Genomic DNA, 18,244 nt, shown 5'->3' on the forward strand with positions numbered 1-18,244 from the left:
TATTATCCCATCTACATTAGCATCACATATTTCGAATACATAGGGGATGAGATCATTCCATATTTTCGTAGAGGTGTACAAAAAGTTCTGTTGGGAGATATCTAACCTCAGTAATGGGACAATCAGACGAAGTTTTTCATTTCTAGGACAGAACTTGAAAAGATCTTTAATCGACTGGGGGACATCAAATTTAAGAATTTTGAATAGCTCCATAAATGTATGGTACATGTGCAGATTCTCCAGGTTCATAATTTTCTGCTCAGTGAATAGCGGTTTAGTGTGTTCAAGACAGTAGTTCTTTTTAGCCATATGTTCGTTATAAGTTCTTGAACGTGCACAGGTTAAGTAGTATTCTTTATGATCAAAATTGGGAATGTTACCAAATAGCAGTCGTATACATCGTTTTTGAATAGCAAAGATTTTATTCAGCTTATGTTTAGGGATCCCACCCCAGCAACTTATACAATAGCTAAGATGTGACATAAAAAGAGCATTGTATAGTTTCAAATATTCAGATTTGGGAATGAATTTGCAAATTCTCTTAATCGATACAATACTGGAGTTCAGCTTTAAAGATAAATGATTAAGATGTGGTTCCCAACATAGCTGTTCGTCTATTATCACCCCAAGAAATTTTGTACATTGAACTTTTTCTAGCTTTTTGCCATCTATTGAAATCGTTAGATTCCTGTTAAAGGGCCGTGTTCCATTTAACATATTGATAATAGTTTTGGTATATTATTACAAAATGAATGAGTTAACAAACATTCGCAAGATAATTTTTATGAAAATGTTTTATCGATCATAACATTAACATAGTTAAAACTCTTAAGTTTTCATAAAAATTGATTACAAAATGTGCATAAAATAAACATTAAACAAACAACATTTAACTATTGAATTCTGATTTCAACTTAGTAGAAACACAACCAAAATAATAAACTGCTTTCAATATGAAATAAATTAAAACTGTCTAGTAATAAATTAACATTTGACCAATAGTATTCATAAAATGCATGCTACCAAATTAGAAAGACGAGCCTAAAACATTAATTTGTACGACTAAAAACTAAAATTTTAAATAATAAGTCTATAAGTGAATAAATATTTAACGTGTAACTAACAAAATACACATTGCAGACTTATGACAACCCTAAGATTCACTCCTTGAAAGTAAGCAAGTGATTCGTTATTTGATCAATATTCGTCCAAGACGTCCTCAATCACAACCTCCCAGTTCACTTTAGGGACACATGTCTCCACTATGATAGTAGCATATGGCGAGTTAGGATAAGCTGGCTTCTCAACCCCAACTGGACCCCTCTTCAGTTTGCTGCAATATTTTCCAGCCTCAACTTCAGCCTCAAGCTCAAACTTCAGTTTGCTGCAAGATGGGTGATCTTTGTTGTTTTTCCTCTTCGATACTGGTTTGGCTGAGAAGGTACTTGTTTTTTGTTTTTTCCTTATGTGTGCCTCGGATACATTGTGTACTGTGATGCAAGTACAGTCTTTACTGTCCTTTACACAATTTTTTGAAGCTATGAAGTTCATCATATATAGCCATTCTTCCAGGACGTTTTGATAACTTATTTGGTCATCTTTGGAAAACCTTTGGTTGAATGAAATTACATGAACTTTTATTATTGTCTGTACATCACTCACAGAAAAGTTTTCTGATCTCAACACATCGTTTAGTTTAGCAATAAATTCATTTAAGGCTGATTCATATGTTTTTCTGCGTCTTTTTCGTGGAGCTTTGAATGTGTGAGATGAATTATTTCCGTTATTAACAACAAGATTGTTGTGGCCGACTTTTGCTCGATTTTTAGCCTTGATGTTTAGAAAATGTAGCCATTCTATCAATATGTTTTGGTAACTTATCTGTTTGTCGTTGGAAACCTTTTTGTTAAATGAAACCACATGCTTTTTGACGATTGCCTCCATGTCCCTGACAGAAATTATATCTGCTTTCAAAGTCACATTCAGATTTAGAATAAAATCCTTCATGGATGGCTCACGTTGTTTAGTTTCAGACAACTTTGAAGATAATGCGTTACCAGTCTTATTTTTAGCAGCTTTGGTATTAAAGAAATGCAACCACTCATCTAAAATATTTAGCTCACTAATGTGATCCTCGAGCAGACAATTTTTGTTGAACAAACTCACATGGTGCTGGATCAATTTTTCTGTGTCTCTGACAGAAAGCCTTTTCGTTTTCAAAACTTGGTTCAAAGAAGAAATAAACTCTTTGTGAGATGAACATTTTGGTGCAGTTTCCAACAGCTTCAAATAATATGATGATGTGTTATCTTTTCCTTGGAAGTTTTTCATTTCACAGGTATTCCAATGTTTTGCCATATATTTTCCAGTAACATAGGTGTTCCCACATGGACATCGAAAAGGCCGCCGTTTACTTCTTTCAACTAATTGGCTATTGATCGAATGAAGCCATTCATCAACAGCATTTCTGCCAAGAACTTGTCCACCTACACCTACATCTTTATTAAACTCAGCAACATAACTCTTGATTACACTTTCAACTGTGTTGATTGAATTTGGGTCAACATCTCTTAAAAATTCATCCAAAGACAGGGCAAACTGCTTATCGAAGTATTTTTCAGATATGTCTGCCGCAAATGTGTGCTTTCTTTTCTCTGCTGTACACCATTCTCTGACTGCTTGATACGAGAAAATGTAGTTAGGAAACCTTAAAGTAAACTCCCACTGAGCTTCATCAATACCATATACAGAACCATATTGACCACAATTAGATGCAATACTTGGAGGTACATATAATTTCTGTGTGGATATTGTGATGTTATTCTTGACACGTTTTCCCAGAAGTTCAGTTATCCTGCGCCAGCCTAATCTGCAACCTGGCTCTATTTTAGCAAATTGCAACTGAGCCTTATGTATTCCATGGAGTAGAGCATACTGTAGACACGCTATCTCAACTTTTGTCTTTCGCTGTGAGGATACATTCAATCTTTTATTGTTGGATTTTGAATTTCTATGATATTTAAATAGGTTAGCTTTATGTGTGCTGTTAGAAACACAGGAAGAAAGGAAGCCTAATGAATCTTGAGAAAGATTGTCCTCCTTTTGTGTGGGACATGCTGTTGTCAAAGTGGATTGAGATTCGCCTTTTTGATTTGCAGATTCATTGAAAGATGCCAAAGCCTGTGGGTGGTTCAACTGTACATGCTGCATATGATGCAGTTCGTTTATAAAACAAATGCTGCAATGACTACATTTAACTCTTTTCCTTAACCTTTGAGAAACCTTGAAAGAGGCTTTTTTTGGACGTCTATGCTGCCTTTTTAGATGAGATAAAAAAGCTGATTCAGTTTCACATTTTATTCCACATAGACTGCAGGAGTACTTAAGAAACTCAGAGTGGTTTGCACGCAGATGCTGTAAACGACACATAGCACTAGAAAACGTTAGATCACATATCTTGCACAGCCATCTCTTAGATGATTTGTCGTATAGACTGGTTACCCCCATGTTACACCCTGTAATGTAACTAGGCACCTGTTACTCCAGCCATAACCTAGAAATGTTTGTCGGTTTACATAATTAATGTAAGAAATATGAAGTTAATTAATTATTGATTGACACTGGCTTAAATAATTAAGTTTATCTAAATATTCAAATATTACACACAAGCAGATTTATTGACTAATTTTATATGTCAATTTTAGTTGGTTCATGAATTGGTAATTGCAGCTGTTATGTCTTATGTGATACTCTAATACTGGAAGGTATCAGTGATTACTATTCATGGTCTTAGTTTGAATATTATTATGTAGATCATACAATTCTGCAAATAAATGATAATTGGTGATAAAAATGAAAACACTTTATCGTAATACAATATAATAAGATTGTAAGCTACAATTTTTTGGAGTTAAGATGATTATACCGATACACATGTAGTAAAAAATATCTGGGAAAAATTGTTTGAAAAACTGGTATCAAACAAGCGTCCAGGACGACAAAATATTCGGTTACAATCACTTATCAGTCAATTTAATAGACACCAATCAGTCATCAGCATGATAATACTATCTTAAAAGAAAACTTGGTTTAATAAGGTATGAAAATATAATTTATTTAAAAGGCTAACCTGATAAAACATAAACTATTAGAATACATCACGCATATAATTTACTTTTGGCACAGCATTTGGCACTGTAGTGTTCTTTTAACTCATGAATCGTGTCAAATCTGGTAACACATCTAGGACAGAGGAACACAATGGAACTGTTTGTACCCAGCATAATTGATGATGGTATACGTGGTTTAATTCTCTCATATTTTACTGTTATCTGCCGTTCTCCACAGATGTGCTCTCTAAGTCCAGCATATGTCAAAAAGGTGTCATTACATTTGGTACAAAGAAGTGAGATTTCCTGACCATTATCAGTGTAATGAGAATTGTGGACCACTCGGTAATGCTCACGCAATCCTTCAATAGTTATGTGCTTAAAATTGCATTTCTTGCAGTTCTTGAAAGTGAGCAGCTCTGAATGATTATTTGCCTGATCACCATCCCTTACAATCTTATTGGATGTGATTTTTTCAGATAGCAGCCTTTTCTTATGGCAGGATTTTATATGCCTCTTATACCTAAACTCTTGAGGAGTCGAGTACTCACAATCAGAACACTTGAATGCATTAGAGTAAGTTTCTTCAACAACTGATGAGCCACTTTCTGAATCTGATATTGTTTCACACTCACTAGGAGTTGCTTTATTTCTGCAGGACCTCTGAGATCTCACTTGGGCTTCTGATTTGAAATCTGGTAACCAACACTTCGGCTTATGTTTAGCAAGTTCTTTGTCAGTTTTATAAACATTACCACACGCACAGTGAAGAATGGGAACTTTTTTCTTCTCTGCCATTTGATTGTTTATTACATGTAGCCATTCTTCGACAGCATTGTCCTCATTAATAGCCTTCTCATCATCATCAATTTCTTGGTTATATTTCTGCACCTCATTCTTTATGGTCTTTTCTGCCTCACTTATCGATAATGATTTTGTGTTGAGCACAGCTTCATTAAGTGATGAAACAAATTCTTCATCAAATGGCTTTTCCAAGTTACTGTCTTTTTCTAATTTCATTCTCTCAGCTTCACACCAATTTCTTACGCTAGCATAGGAGAAAATGTAGTTAGGATATTGTAAAGTAAACTCCCATTGTGCATCATCAATACCATAAGTAACACCAAACTTACCACAGTCAGACTTGATACCAGCTGGAATAGCAAGCTTAGAAAGTTGTACATCTTTTTTGCCACCCTTACGACCTCTCTTGTACAAATATGCTGCTTTCTTACCAGTCTTATCATGCTTATGCATACTCAATATTTCTGTCAAACGTCGCCAACCTATTCTACAGCCAGGTTCTAGTTGGGCATATCGAAGTTGAGCTTTATGTTTACCATGAACCATTGCATAGCGCATGCATGCCATTTCAACTCTAGCCCTCCATTGGGGAGACACTTTCGACACTGTCTTGCTGGCATTCTTCTGCATAGTGACAAGACTGGAATTCTTTGCAGTTGGAAGTTTGGCTGTGCCTTTAGAAAGAGTTGCAGCAGATATTGTTTCTGATTCCCTTTTTTTCTTTTTTGTGTGCTTGTTGCGAACATGCCTTGTTAAAGCATCCTGTGATTCACATTTTATGCCACACATAACACAAGGATATTGTAAGGATTCAGGATGGCAGTGGCGAACATGTTGTATACGAAGGAGTTCATTGATGAAGCGTGCATCACAAGTCCTGCATACACTTGGCAGAGGTTGACTGCCATCAGATTCCATTCATTGAATAGTTTCTGACATTAATCAAACACTTAGGATCATCTCTAAAACAGAACTTTATTTGAATTATAGCATCAATACCATCATTCTTGAATGTGAAAAAAAATCAGGTTCAATTGATAGACAATGCGGTGGATATTTGGTGCTTAATCATGCTAAGCACACAATTTTGATTTTTCAAAGTTATTCAAAGAAAAGGTCCCACAGACATTATTTCAGACCACTTACTCGCTTAGATCTTTATTAACAATTGGAAATGACGGCTGAAGGCAAATGATCTATATCTACAGGTCTGCAGTTATTTTAAGTAAGTCAAGTTTAGTAATGTGGCGATACAGTTACCAGTTCAAATAACTTAATTATGCGTAAAAGTAGAGTGCCAACTACAATTTGTACAAAAGATGCAGCAAAATTTGAAGTTACACAAGCTTCTGTACAATGGGATTTTCTAATAAATACACAACATTGCAATTAGAATTGGAATTAAACAGTAAATCTTCAATCATTAATAAGATTGATTCCTTATCTGAAATATTGTAAAAATGAATTGATCAATTGCAATAATTTGCCTTTAGAACCCACCCATCAATAGAATAAGATCAAATTGGTTACTATTATCAAATAAGTTTTCAAACAATATATATGGACACGTTCATTGAAGTTTGAGGATATTGGTAAATATTAGTGACCCTACTAAATGGCACGATGGTGTAAAATGTGTCACACTATGAAACTATATAAACCCTCTAACCCTAAGATAATCGTTTCATCCTCTAGATAAACTTTGTCGCATAACGATATCTTTATCAGACGATAAGATATCGCTTAAATGCGGCCGGCAGTGAGTTGTAAACTTTGTCACACTATAAAAACGTGACGGAGTTTATATGGACCCCTTGTTGCCGTGTTTGACCAAATTTTCGAATTTCCAATTCATAGAATAGCTTTATATGACTATTATCTACATATTTACTAGCGACTTTTTTCCTTAAATGGTAGCACCATGTAAACTCCGTCACACATTTAAGAAATTTATATGAGGGATGTTTATGACATCCTGACAAGAAATGCCGAATAGTCTAGCATTATTTTATGAGCTGAATGTGTTTGGAATTGTTCACATATTTCATTGTTATACGCAAATACAAATACAGAAGGCAGAAATAGGTAAATTTAGTCACATAAATTTGTATGATATCTCAACATGTGTAAAATTGAGTAAATATTAGTATACCAACTTAAACACCCTAGTTAGTTAGTTAGTAGTTAGTAGGTGACGGGAGCTTCTAAGCTTTCCGTAGTGCCCCCAACCTGCTTTCAGATATGGGGGTCATATATGCCTTCAGTTTCCACCCGGTGAACCTGGTCGGCGAGCCCCCAGGTTTCAACTGCGCATAATAATATAGCCGTGCGGGTAATAAATCCCGGGTTGGCTTTTCGTGTATTCGGTAGTGTGGCCGACCCCACTACTCTGCTGCGCGTTGCCGTGTTGGGGTGCTATCCCGGCCCGCGCGCCGGAGCTAGCCCCTCTCCCCGGCCTCCGCGCACTTCGGCTATTTCGCTATATAAGAATTGAAATCTGCGTTCGTTTTGCGTACTGTATGTTTGGCAAGATAATTATTTGTAAAGAATCAGAGTTGCCATGCCGCTCGCCCGAGCGTTTGGAGTTTTAGGAGCCCGTCCAGACACTTGCCTGGATTGCATCGCAATAGCTCCGTATCGACTCCTTACGCCCGAGTAAGTTGTTATATCCTATATACTCTGTAAGTTTCACGTTAGCGTCTGAGGTACCAGTCCAGACTATGTGTCTGGTTCGCATCGCGAAGGTCCCATAGTGACGCTTTGCGCTTAACTCAAGATGTGAGTACGATGAGATTGTAATTTTATTGTATGACTGCAACTTGGAGATGGGTGATGAGGATTAGAAAATGTATCGTTTCCAGTACCGAGAGGTTGGAACTAAGGGAGCCAGCCTGGACTCTTGTCCAGATTGCATCGCAATAGCCCCTTGTCGACCCTCGCTCTCGTTCCTGGTAACGGTGTGTGGTTACTATGGTAACAGTGTGTAGTTGCTATGGTAACAGTGTGTAGTTGCTATGGTAACAGTGTGTAGTAGCCATGGTAACAGTGTGTAGTTGCTATGGTAACCGTGTGTAGTTGCTATAGTATCAGTACGTAGTTACTATGGTAGCAGTGTTTAGTTGCTAGGTAGTGATTTGGAGTTGCTACGGTAACCGTGTGTGGTTGCTATGTTAAGAGTGTGTAGTTTCTATGGCAACATTGAATGGTTGCTGTGGTAACAATTTAGAGTTCTTCTTCGTTGACAAATTCTAGTAAAGTCGTTTCAAATGATTAACATCGTTTAAATGAATAACATCGTTTAAATGAATAACATCGTTTAAATGAATAAAACTGGATAAAAAGTTGAAACAATAGATAATAAAATTACACGCCATGCGCGCTACCAGAGTAGCTAGCGCAGCGCGCAAAACGTATTAAAGGATTGACAGCGAGATCATTAGCACATACTGTGCTCAAATGGCGTTCGCGCGTTACGTAAAATATAGGAAAAATTTAATATAGCAATTTCAATTCGAACCAAGATAACGCTGATTGGATGAATCAATCATTCATTGATAAGCCAGTGTGTGCTACACTCATATCGTTTTATCTACACACTAAGTAATCACTAATCTATAATGATGAAGTAGTGGCAGAAAAGTCATGCCTTGTAACATGATCAGGTTTGACAGCGGTGCATTTGATGGCTGAAGATTACTTCGGTGAGTCTGTTTGAGAGGTTGTGCTATTAGAGTGGAATTTACCAGGTGTAGGAGCTGCGCCTTGAGGGAAGAATGTAACCAGTTTTGGAAAACTGTCGCCCTGTCGTGTGGTAATATTTTAATTCTGTGAAAGCATGGTTCGAGGTAAAATTTATAAACAAGTAAGTAAAGTGAATCAATTTTACACGCTAAAACTTTATATAAACATGGGCTTTTAAGGAAAATAGATCATGTTAGGTCTGATATGTCTGGCCGGAGGCCTTTCTCTTTGATATGTGGTGTATGGCCATGGGCCGTTCTCTTTTGTATGATGTGGAGGATGAGAATTTCAATAGGTATATAATATTTCATGTTATATTACAAATGACGAGATCAATTTCTTGCCTGTAGACACGGATTAGTAGATGGGTTGGTCGAGGGGGGTATAATGCATGTCTGACTGCAAATCTCAGTTAGACAACTCTGATTTCAGGAACTTGGATAGAGTTGAGCTTTGTCTTAATAAGAGACATGATGTCTGATGTTGGCATTCTTGTAATCTGTGCGAATGTCTAGGGAGACATGAGCTGTATCAATCAGACTTATCCTTGGTTCAGAGCAGTATCTGTTGTCCTGCATTGTGGCTGAGTAGCTGTCTGTCTGTTTGGCTTTGATTTTCGTAGATATTTAAGCCTGTTCCTGGGAATCTAGGGTTGTTAGTATACACACAAGGGGGTGGAACGAAAGTTAGTTTATAATAATAGTTTAGCAGCCAATACGGAGGCAAGTAACGATCGAGAAAACAAGATGTGTTCTAAACGCCGTCAAAAACCGAAAGATGATGCAAAAAGTGTGTCTAGTCAACAAACAGAAGGACTGTAACTGAGACCCTGGTTCTATGAATGCTGACGATCTACAATATGCAGTAGAGTGAGACAGAATACAAATGAAAGAACAGAACAATAGAATTATAACAAGAAACTTAGCCTGTAGAGTAAAACGGCGGAGAATTCCAGCACTCATATCAGAGAGTTTCCCCATTTCTGTTGGTGCTGACTTCCCAGAGAAGCAGCAGAGTCGTACTTTATCAGAGTTGCTTGTACCAGAGCGGTTGATATCAGTCTTTGTTAAGTTGAGGGGCTACTGATGATTTCTTGCTTCTATCCTGCTTCTGTTAGTTTATAATTTTAGTTTAGCCTGGAAGCTAAGAGGGGATTAGTAAACACGCAGTAGTATGGTACACTGCTGCCAGCTGACTCACCAGCAACAATGCATGTCCAAAGGGGAGGCAGAGGGAGAGATATCACCGACAACCTGGGTGACAGGCCACCGACAGTGCACCCACCTCTGTAGGTCTGAGGGCGACAGGTCAAGAACCAGGTGAGACTAGTAATCAAACAGAAAAGGGACCGAACTGCTAAGGTGATTGAGTGAGTGAGATGCTGCATTGCTACTGGCTGACTCGCCAGCAACAATGCAAGTCCAAGAAGAAAAAAGGAGAGACACTGTCCGTTATCTGGGTGAGCCACCACCGACAGTGCTCCCACTTCTGTGGGGCTGAGGGTGTTGGCTCCAAGAACCAGCCGTGAGCGAACAGCGCCTGTCCCCCTCTATGGTTAACTTGAGAGTAACAGGACTGTGCCATTCTCCAGGCCAATCCGTTCTGTAACCAGCTGACCCAGCACCACCTCTAATGGAAGATGTGGTTCGGATTGGACTTCGCTAGGATTTGTCAGTTTTTCTGTAGACACTAATGCTCCCTCGAGGAAAGACATGAGCCCCGGCGAAACTGACCAAAAACATGGCAGGGATTCTCACCCTACTCACCCTATATTACGTACTATGGATCAATTAACAATATTTCAACCATACGCCGGTTATATAAATTATTATATGACAGTGATATGTTAACATTGAATAAATTTCAACACCTGAACAAGGTAAAAATTTGTAAATTTCGTCACAAAAAAAATTATAACTTTATTTGCTCCGTGTTGGCAAAATAACTAATTTATCGACATAGTGATGGTGATAAAGTAACATTATATACTAATTGAGGTATGATTCTTCAAAATAGGGGCAAGAAATGTAAATTTCGTCACATCAGCCATTGCATTAGTTAGATAGATTTTCTTTAATATCAACTGCCCTTATTATAGTTGGAATGGATTTATACAGGAAATATAGAAACCCATGCCCATTTTTCATCACATTGAAATTATACTGTTGGGGCAGGAAAAGTAAATTTCGTCACATTTCGGTAAATTAGTGATATCAAACTCAGCATTGTTAAACTTGAGTTCTGATTTGCTGAAAAATAACCTACCAATAATTCCTGGAAGAATATTGAATTCTAATCGGGGTATGGTTCTTCAAAATAGGGTCAAGAAATGTAAATTTTGTCACATACGTCATTGTAAAATTTAGATAAACTTTCTTTCACATCAACAGTCCTAATTATAGTTTGAAATGATTAATTCAGAGATAAGGAAATATAGAAACCCCTGCCCATTTTTCATCACATTGAAATTATACTGTTGGGGCAGGAAAAGTGAATATCGTCACATTTCGGTAACTTAGTAAAATTAAACTCAGAATTGTTAAACTTCTGATTTGCTGAATAATAACCTACTAATAATTCCTGGAAGAATATTGAATTCTAATCGAGGCATGTATCTTCAAAATAGGGTCAAGAAATGTAAATTTCGTCACATCAGCCATTGCATTAGTTAGATAGATTTTCTTTCATATCAACTGCCCTTATTATTATTGTGACCATTTTTACATCAACTGCCCTTAACTTGAATCAGCTCTATCCGTGCATCGTCCTTATATACAGTTTTCCCGCCTTCTAAACCAAAATCAGATATAAATGATTTCGGAAATTCACCCAAAATTTTAAATTCCATATAATGTGACAGAATTTACATCATTTCCCAATAAGTACATGTATTTGCTAACTTTTCAAAACAACATATTTTAGGGCTATGATTGGTAGAAGAACCATCAAATAATGAGTTGAAAGGGTTTTGAGTAAAACAAAGTATTTTTTTAGTAAAACAAAGTATTTTATTTATTAGCAGTGCAATCAATTCATATGATATAATTATAAGAATATAATAGTATGTCACACCTATTTAACTGTTACGTTCGAGTAGTCGTGCCATGGCTAAATTTAACTAGGACCAGTGGTGTCGATTAACATTTTAAAAGGTGATTCTAAGTGACACAAATGGAAAATTTTAAGAAAAGACGGATCAAAACACAGATCCAAGGAAAAGGAGACCCCACTGCAGGACCATACATGCTATTGGCTTGTGCATGGCCCAAAAGGTTCCAGCTGTCCAGGAAACTGTACGTAGCTGGTCAACTAGTTTTGAATTCAGACTAGGCTTGATGAGTTCTGGGGTTTCTAGAGTAAGATTTGATGGTGCCAGGTTTGTTCAGGCGGACATGGAAATTATGCGAGGAATATATAGGTATATAAAAATCATATCAATATAAAAATAGATCCAAAAATAGATCCAAAGATTCACACGGCAGTCAGGGAACTTCCAGACAGGATGCTTTTGAAACAGGTATAATTAGCGCTTTTGTAATTAGTTGTATGCAAGGGATGGGATGCTGATTGACTAAGCTGGTTCAATGCCCCAGCTATTTAGGGGGAGCCACTCAATTTCACGCCCAGGTGTTGTCAATTGCTGGGTTTCAAGTAAGAGCTTTTTGATACGGCTCTTGATAATTGAGATGGGGGAGGAAAGGTCGGAAAATTTACTAGAGCCAGGGACCATGACATTGTTTTCATTAGGAGTGCATTTGTCGAATATTTTATCAACCAAACTGTTCCATATAGTCGTACCTTTGAAGACAAAATTGTGTTTAGAAATTTCAAGTTTGTGTCGGGGGACCCGCATAGTTTGGCTACATGCTCTGGAACTTGTTTGGAATAAACTTGAGGACACCTCATAGTAGAAAAGAGGTATTGTATTCTGAGTGTGACAAAGTTTACGAAATATTGCCTTAAAACCGTTCGATCCCTGCCCTTTAGCCAAATGTTGTATCATAATTGTTAGAATGACCTAATCTACTATATTTTAAACCAAAAAATGCTAATTGGGCAGCTATGGTTAGCACAGTCACAAAAATGTGACATGTTTTACATTATAGTGCCTAAAAACAATAAATTGTATTTCTGAGCCGTGTATATGGAAGTATGGGTCACGTGGCTAATGTCCAGAACTTCTGAACACGCTATTTTTTTGGTTTACCAATATCCTTAAACTTCAACATGAACGTGTCCATTTACGATTTCGTATCATTTTGTGACGATGTTTACATCAACTGCCCTATACTTCAATCAACTGTATCTGTGTATTGTCTTTATATCGAGTTTTCCCGCCTTCCAAACCAAAATCAGATATAAATGATTTCGGAAATTCACCCAGAATTTCAAATTCCATATAATGTGACAGAATTTACATCGTTTCCCAATAGCCAAATGCATGTATTTGTTAACTTTTCAAAACAACATATTTTAGGGCTATGATTGGCAGAAGAACTATCAAATAATGAGTTGAAAGGGTTTTGAGGACACCTCACAGTAAAAAAGAGGTCTCGTATTCTGAGTGTGACAAAGTTTACGAAATGTTGCCTTAAAGCCGTTCGATCACTGCCCTTTAGGCCTACATTGCATCATAATTGTTAGATTGACCTAATCTACTATATTTTAGACCAAAAAATGCTAATTGGGCAGCTATGGTAAACAATGTCACAAAAATGTGACATTTTTTACATAATAGTGCCTAAAAGCAATACATTTTATTTTTGAGCAGTGCATATGGGAGTATGGGTCACGTGGCTAATGTTCAGAACTTATGAACACGCTAGATTAAAATATGTTAAAATTAAACCACTTTCGTCAAAAACGCTGTTTTAGAAATTTACCAATTTCCTCAAACTTCAATGAACGTGTCCATATACATTCAATTAAATCAAGTGATGCAATTCGTAGAGCACTATATGTTAGAAGACCGTTAGTTGACTCGTTCAGAAATAACACTATACACTGGTAACGGGAATTGTCGACTGCTACCAACCTCATAATATTAGATTTGCTAAACCAGAGCCCTTGTGCTTGCACGAGCGCACGGCCGCCCTCCGGCAGTGAAACAAGCGTGCCCACAATGGCGCAAAAGCACATGGTTAGGTGAATGATGTGATGTTTGAGTGACCAATCGGTAAATGTCTGCCAGCAGAAGAAAAAAAACAACAATTTCAAGAAAACAACAATTCTAATAAGTACAATGTTAAAGCAGCAAAACTAAAAACTTCGGGGAAGTCATTAAGCATTTCAGGAAAAATATTTTTACTATAAAAACTGAGTAGAATTCATAAACAAATTTTAAAATGCATTGCATCAACAAAAATATAAAAAATATGGCTTAAACGCTCAATTTTCAGAATAAACTGGTGCAACGCATGTGCAGCGCTTTGACACACGTTGTAACCCCTTTCTCCTGGCACAAAAGTGCACGAGAGAGGTGTACAACATGTAGCAAGCTGCGCTTGTTGGAGCAAAATTCAAAGCGATTTTTACCATTTAAATAAAATATATAAGCTTTTGATTTTAAAAGTAACATTATTATAGGATTAAAATGTTAAATAACAAAGTTAGCTTCTTTTCAAATTAGCTTTTCATTTTTTTAAAGACTACGACTAATCATTGATGGATGTTACATACATTCAAAAATGCAGACAGCTTAAGATTATGCCCATAGAAGACCGCTTCGACTTTCTTGACCTTATTTTCTTCTTTAAAATTGTGAAGCAAAATATACCTGTCACTTTACCCTCATATTTGCAACCATTTCAAGGCCACTCAAGGTTAAGAAATAGCCACATGGGCCCCTTATGTTTTGTAAGCTCAATCTTACCACGAGCAAGCTCTAACGCTTTTGCTAAGAACTTTTACTTTAGGACCCATTCCAAATGGAATCATATTCCTCTAGCTATACGTGAGATAGAGACTATTTCAGAGTTCAAAAGCAAATTGACCTCCTTACATGTGGGATAAAATTCTGCCGGAGGACTTTGATTATGATCTAGATTATTCCCTGATCGAGACATTGTAGCGCGATGCACTACTGGGTCGCGCGCGCGCATCCAATAATGCGCATGCTTCTCGCAACCAGATCGGCGAGATGCGAAGGATTGACATCGTGAATCAACTCGAGACAAAGATGTGAGGCAGTCTTGTATCACGTTGCGACCCCCACGGTCATTTCACTATCGTCCTGACGATACAGGGGGAGCCGCGCACTTCGTGCGCGGCGGGTCATACAACGTATGACAAAGGCAGTTTACCTAAAGCTAACAATATGTTCATAAGAGCATAAATCCCTGTTGTCTGTATTCCTCATTTCTCATTTTAGTGCATATCATCACATTGCATCATGGATTTCACTTTATTTTATAATTTGATTGCTTTTGATATTTTTGTGTGATTCTATTTGAAATTTTATTTTAAATTCAAAATTTTCGTGGGCCCATACTTGTGCAGGAGGTGCATTTTGCTTTCAACATTTGTGTTTTGGTGACCCTCAGGTCCTTTAATTACATACATTTTGTCCTAGAAAATCTGATTTTATCAGAGTCTTATACTTTTGAGAAAATTAAATGTTGTTTATTCCTTGTGTAAATGTGTATGTAATTGATCGATTTGAAAGATTTCAATTTTTTTCAACTTGTCTAAATTTCTTCGAAGTAGCGCGCGCTGCTTTCTTCTCGAAATATGCCGCGTGCCGTGCCAGACCATTAACAATGGTCAAGACTGAACACAGGAGGGCCAAAGTGCAAAAAATTGCTGCTAACTGCTGCTCACTAGCTACTGCTAACTTCTGAAAATGGCGCGCGCGACAGCAGCAGTTACAGCAGTAGTTAGCAGCCGTGAGCAGCAGCACTAGCAGTAGTTTCTTTGCACTTTGGCCTGTGCGAAGTTTGTAGCGCGAAGTTCAAGAAAACAACAAATTTTCAAGAAAACAACAAATTTTTATTTAAATCAATTATAGCAACAATTTGAAAAACTTTAAAGCTCTTCTATTACCATGGAATATACTACGGGTATGGTGACTTGGGCTATTGAGTTGTTAAGTAGATTAAGATTAGTAAACCTGCACTTGCATTGTATATTTTATAAAAACTAGAAATTAGGCTTCACTGTAAAATGGAGAAGCAGGCTGATCTTGGAGAGAGCAGACCGTAAAGTTTACGCACCCACCAGGGCTACCTACCTACCCCAGTTGTTCTTTTTGGTTTATCAGCTTGTATTGTTATATTTATGGACCCCAAGTCACCACACTAAGAAGGAGTATGTAAAAAAAAAATAATAATAATAATAATAAATTAAGTTAATATCATCATATCTGTTTAAAACAGTAAAAGTCAAGTTGAGGATTGACTTTCCTAGTTAATTTAAAGGTTCAAACGTTTGGGAATATAATAATGTTGGTATTTGTATCTGCTGCAGCAATAATATCGAAATATCATTTGTCTAGAAAATTTTCGCCACTTCAATAGATATTGGGTCGGCAATTTGGTGAGTGAGTGATGAAATGGTTTGGTCTGTGATTGAGTGAGGGGCGATGTGAAAGTTGTGGTAAGTCCAGGTGTTATTATTGTTGATGGATTGAGATCCCAGGATGATACTTTTACAGCGTAATTTAACCAAAGATACAGAAGTAGTGAGGATTTCCCCATTCTCATTTAGAATCCGTTTATGTATGCTATTCCACAATTTGGAGGCTATATAAAGAAAAGTGTTGGTTTTTCTTGGGAGGATTATGACATTGCTTGTATCACGTTTTGATGAGTCTATAGTACAATACAACGAGTATGGAGTGCGAAATTTCATAATTCGAAATATCTCAGATATACAGTGGTATTTGTACAAGTTTTGAACAGCAAGCAATTTTAGTCGATTAAAAATGGGCTTGGTGTGCTCTTTTTCGAAAAAAGCAGCTCCTAACCTCTGTTTTGTATAAGGTCTGGCTCGTGCACAAGTGGCATGTTTGTCGAGGTATGCATTTAGGTCTCCAAAAAGGATTCTTATACAACGTTTCTGAGTTATGAACAGCTTATCGTTTGGTTGGTCTTTGAGAGCTGAGCCCCAAACACTTATTCCGTAAGCAAGATGTGATTCCAATAATGCAGAGTATATTTTTTGGTAGTGTTCCCCTGGAACTGAATGTTTAATCCTGTTAAGTGCTCCTGTAGTGGATCTAATTTTTTTTCTTAGATATTCTATATGTGGGCCCCAGCTAAGTTTTTCATCAATTACTACACCAAGAAATTTGGTGTTGCTAACCTTGACAATTTTGTGTCCATTTATAAATATTCCTTGTGATTTGTCATGTTCATTGGCATACGGCCTAACCCTGGCGCAGGTTTCATCAGATTCGTATGCAGGTAGAAAATGTATGTAGCAGCATTTAGACATATTTATATGTAAGAGATTACTTCTCATGAATTTGCATACGAAATCAAGAACTTTATTGGCCTTCAAGTATGTTGCTTCTTTGGACGGTCCAGTGATAAATATATTTGTGTCATCAGCATAGAGCACAAATTTGCATTCATCGCCTTTGTAACAGTTTATTATGTCGTTCATATATAATAAGAAAAGTAGAGGGCCTAGTATGGAACCTTGGGGAACTCCATATTTTACATTCATAGTCTCTGATGTAGTGTTGAGAAATGAAACATACTGTGATCTATCGGATAAATAGCTTTTTAGAAGTCCTAGAGCTAGACCTCTAACCCCATAATTTTCCAGTTTCCTCAGGAGAATGCCATGGTCAAGAGTATCAAAAGCTTTGCTTAGGTCAATAAAGATTCCTAGAACATGATTACCACTGGATGTTGATGTTGTGATTGAATGAACTGATTTGTGGAGTGCATGTGAGGTTGAGTGGCCTTTTCTAAAACCAAATTGTTCATTACTGAGAATGTCATTAGCAGTGAAAAAGGTATAAAGCCGTTTGTATATTATTTTTTCAAATATTTTACCAAAGATTGGCAATATTGACACAGGTCTATAATTTTCAATATTTTCTTTATTATCTTTTTTATGGATAGGAGTTACTTTGCCTATTTTGAATATGGATGGGAACGTGCCTTTTTGAATACATGTATTATACAAATTTGCTAATATGTTGGATAAGAGATGAGCCGGTTTCTTGATAACTGCTATTGGTATATCACTGGCTTTTCCGTTAACGAATTCTTGAATTATTTCAAGAATCTCCTCAGGATGAGTTTCTTCTAGATGTATTGAACTGTTGACTGATTTCGACATAAACTCAACAAATGATTGCATTGGTTGGATAGACAGTTGGTTCTCGGACAAAACCTTCTCATTTAAATTACTAGCTAAAGATGTAAAGTAACTATTGAATTTGTTTGCAATTGTCCGCCTACAAATTACTCTAGTTCCATCTATAATGAAGTCATCTTTTAGCTGATTCTTCTTTTTGCCACGAAGCTCGTTAATTATTTGCCAGGTTTTTTTGGAGTTATGGCTATTTTTCTCAAACTTTTCAGCATAATACCTGGTTTTGGCAGTTTTTATGGCAATTTTAAGATATTTTGAGTAGT

General features: G+C 36.8%; 1 protein-coding gene across 4 annotated transcripts in view; it reads right to left on the minus strand.

The window, feature by feature from the left end:
* LOC134814525 (syntaxin-6-like) overlaps nt 1-18,244 on the minus strand; it is a 37,899-nt gene that overhangs the window by 9,874 nt on the left and 9,781 nt on the right. The window contains exon 2 of one of the 4 annotated variants that reach the window (XM_063822683.1): nt 3,863-5,875. The exons of the other annotated variants lie outside the window; for them this stretch is intronic. Coding sequence (XP_063678753.1) covers nt 4,158-5,831 — 1,674 coding nt within the window. The 5' untranslated portion in view covers nt 5,832-5,875 and the 3' untranslated portion in view covers nt 3,863-4,157. Of the gene's footprint in view, nt 1-3,862; nt 5,876-18,244 lie in introns of those variants that run through there. 4 annotated transcript variants of the gene reach the window in all.

This window comes from Bolinopsis microptera, chromosome 4 (assembly GCF_026151205.1).
Source record: "Bolinopsis microptera isolate Bmic1 chromosome 4, MBARI_Bmic_1.0, whole genome shotgun sequence".
NCBI classification, from domain to species: domain Eukaryota; kingdom Metazoa; phylum Ctenophora; class Tentaculata; order Lobata; family Bolinopsidae; genus Bolinopsis; species Bolinopsis microptera.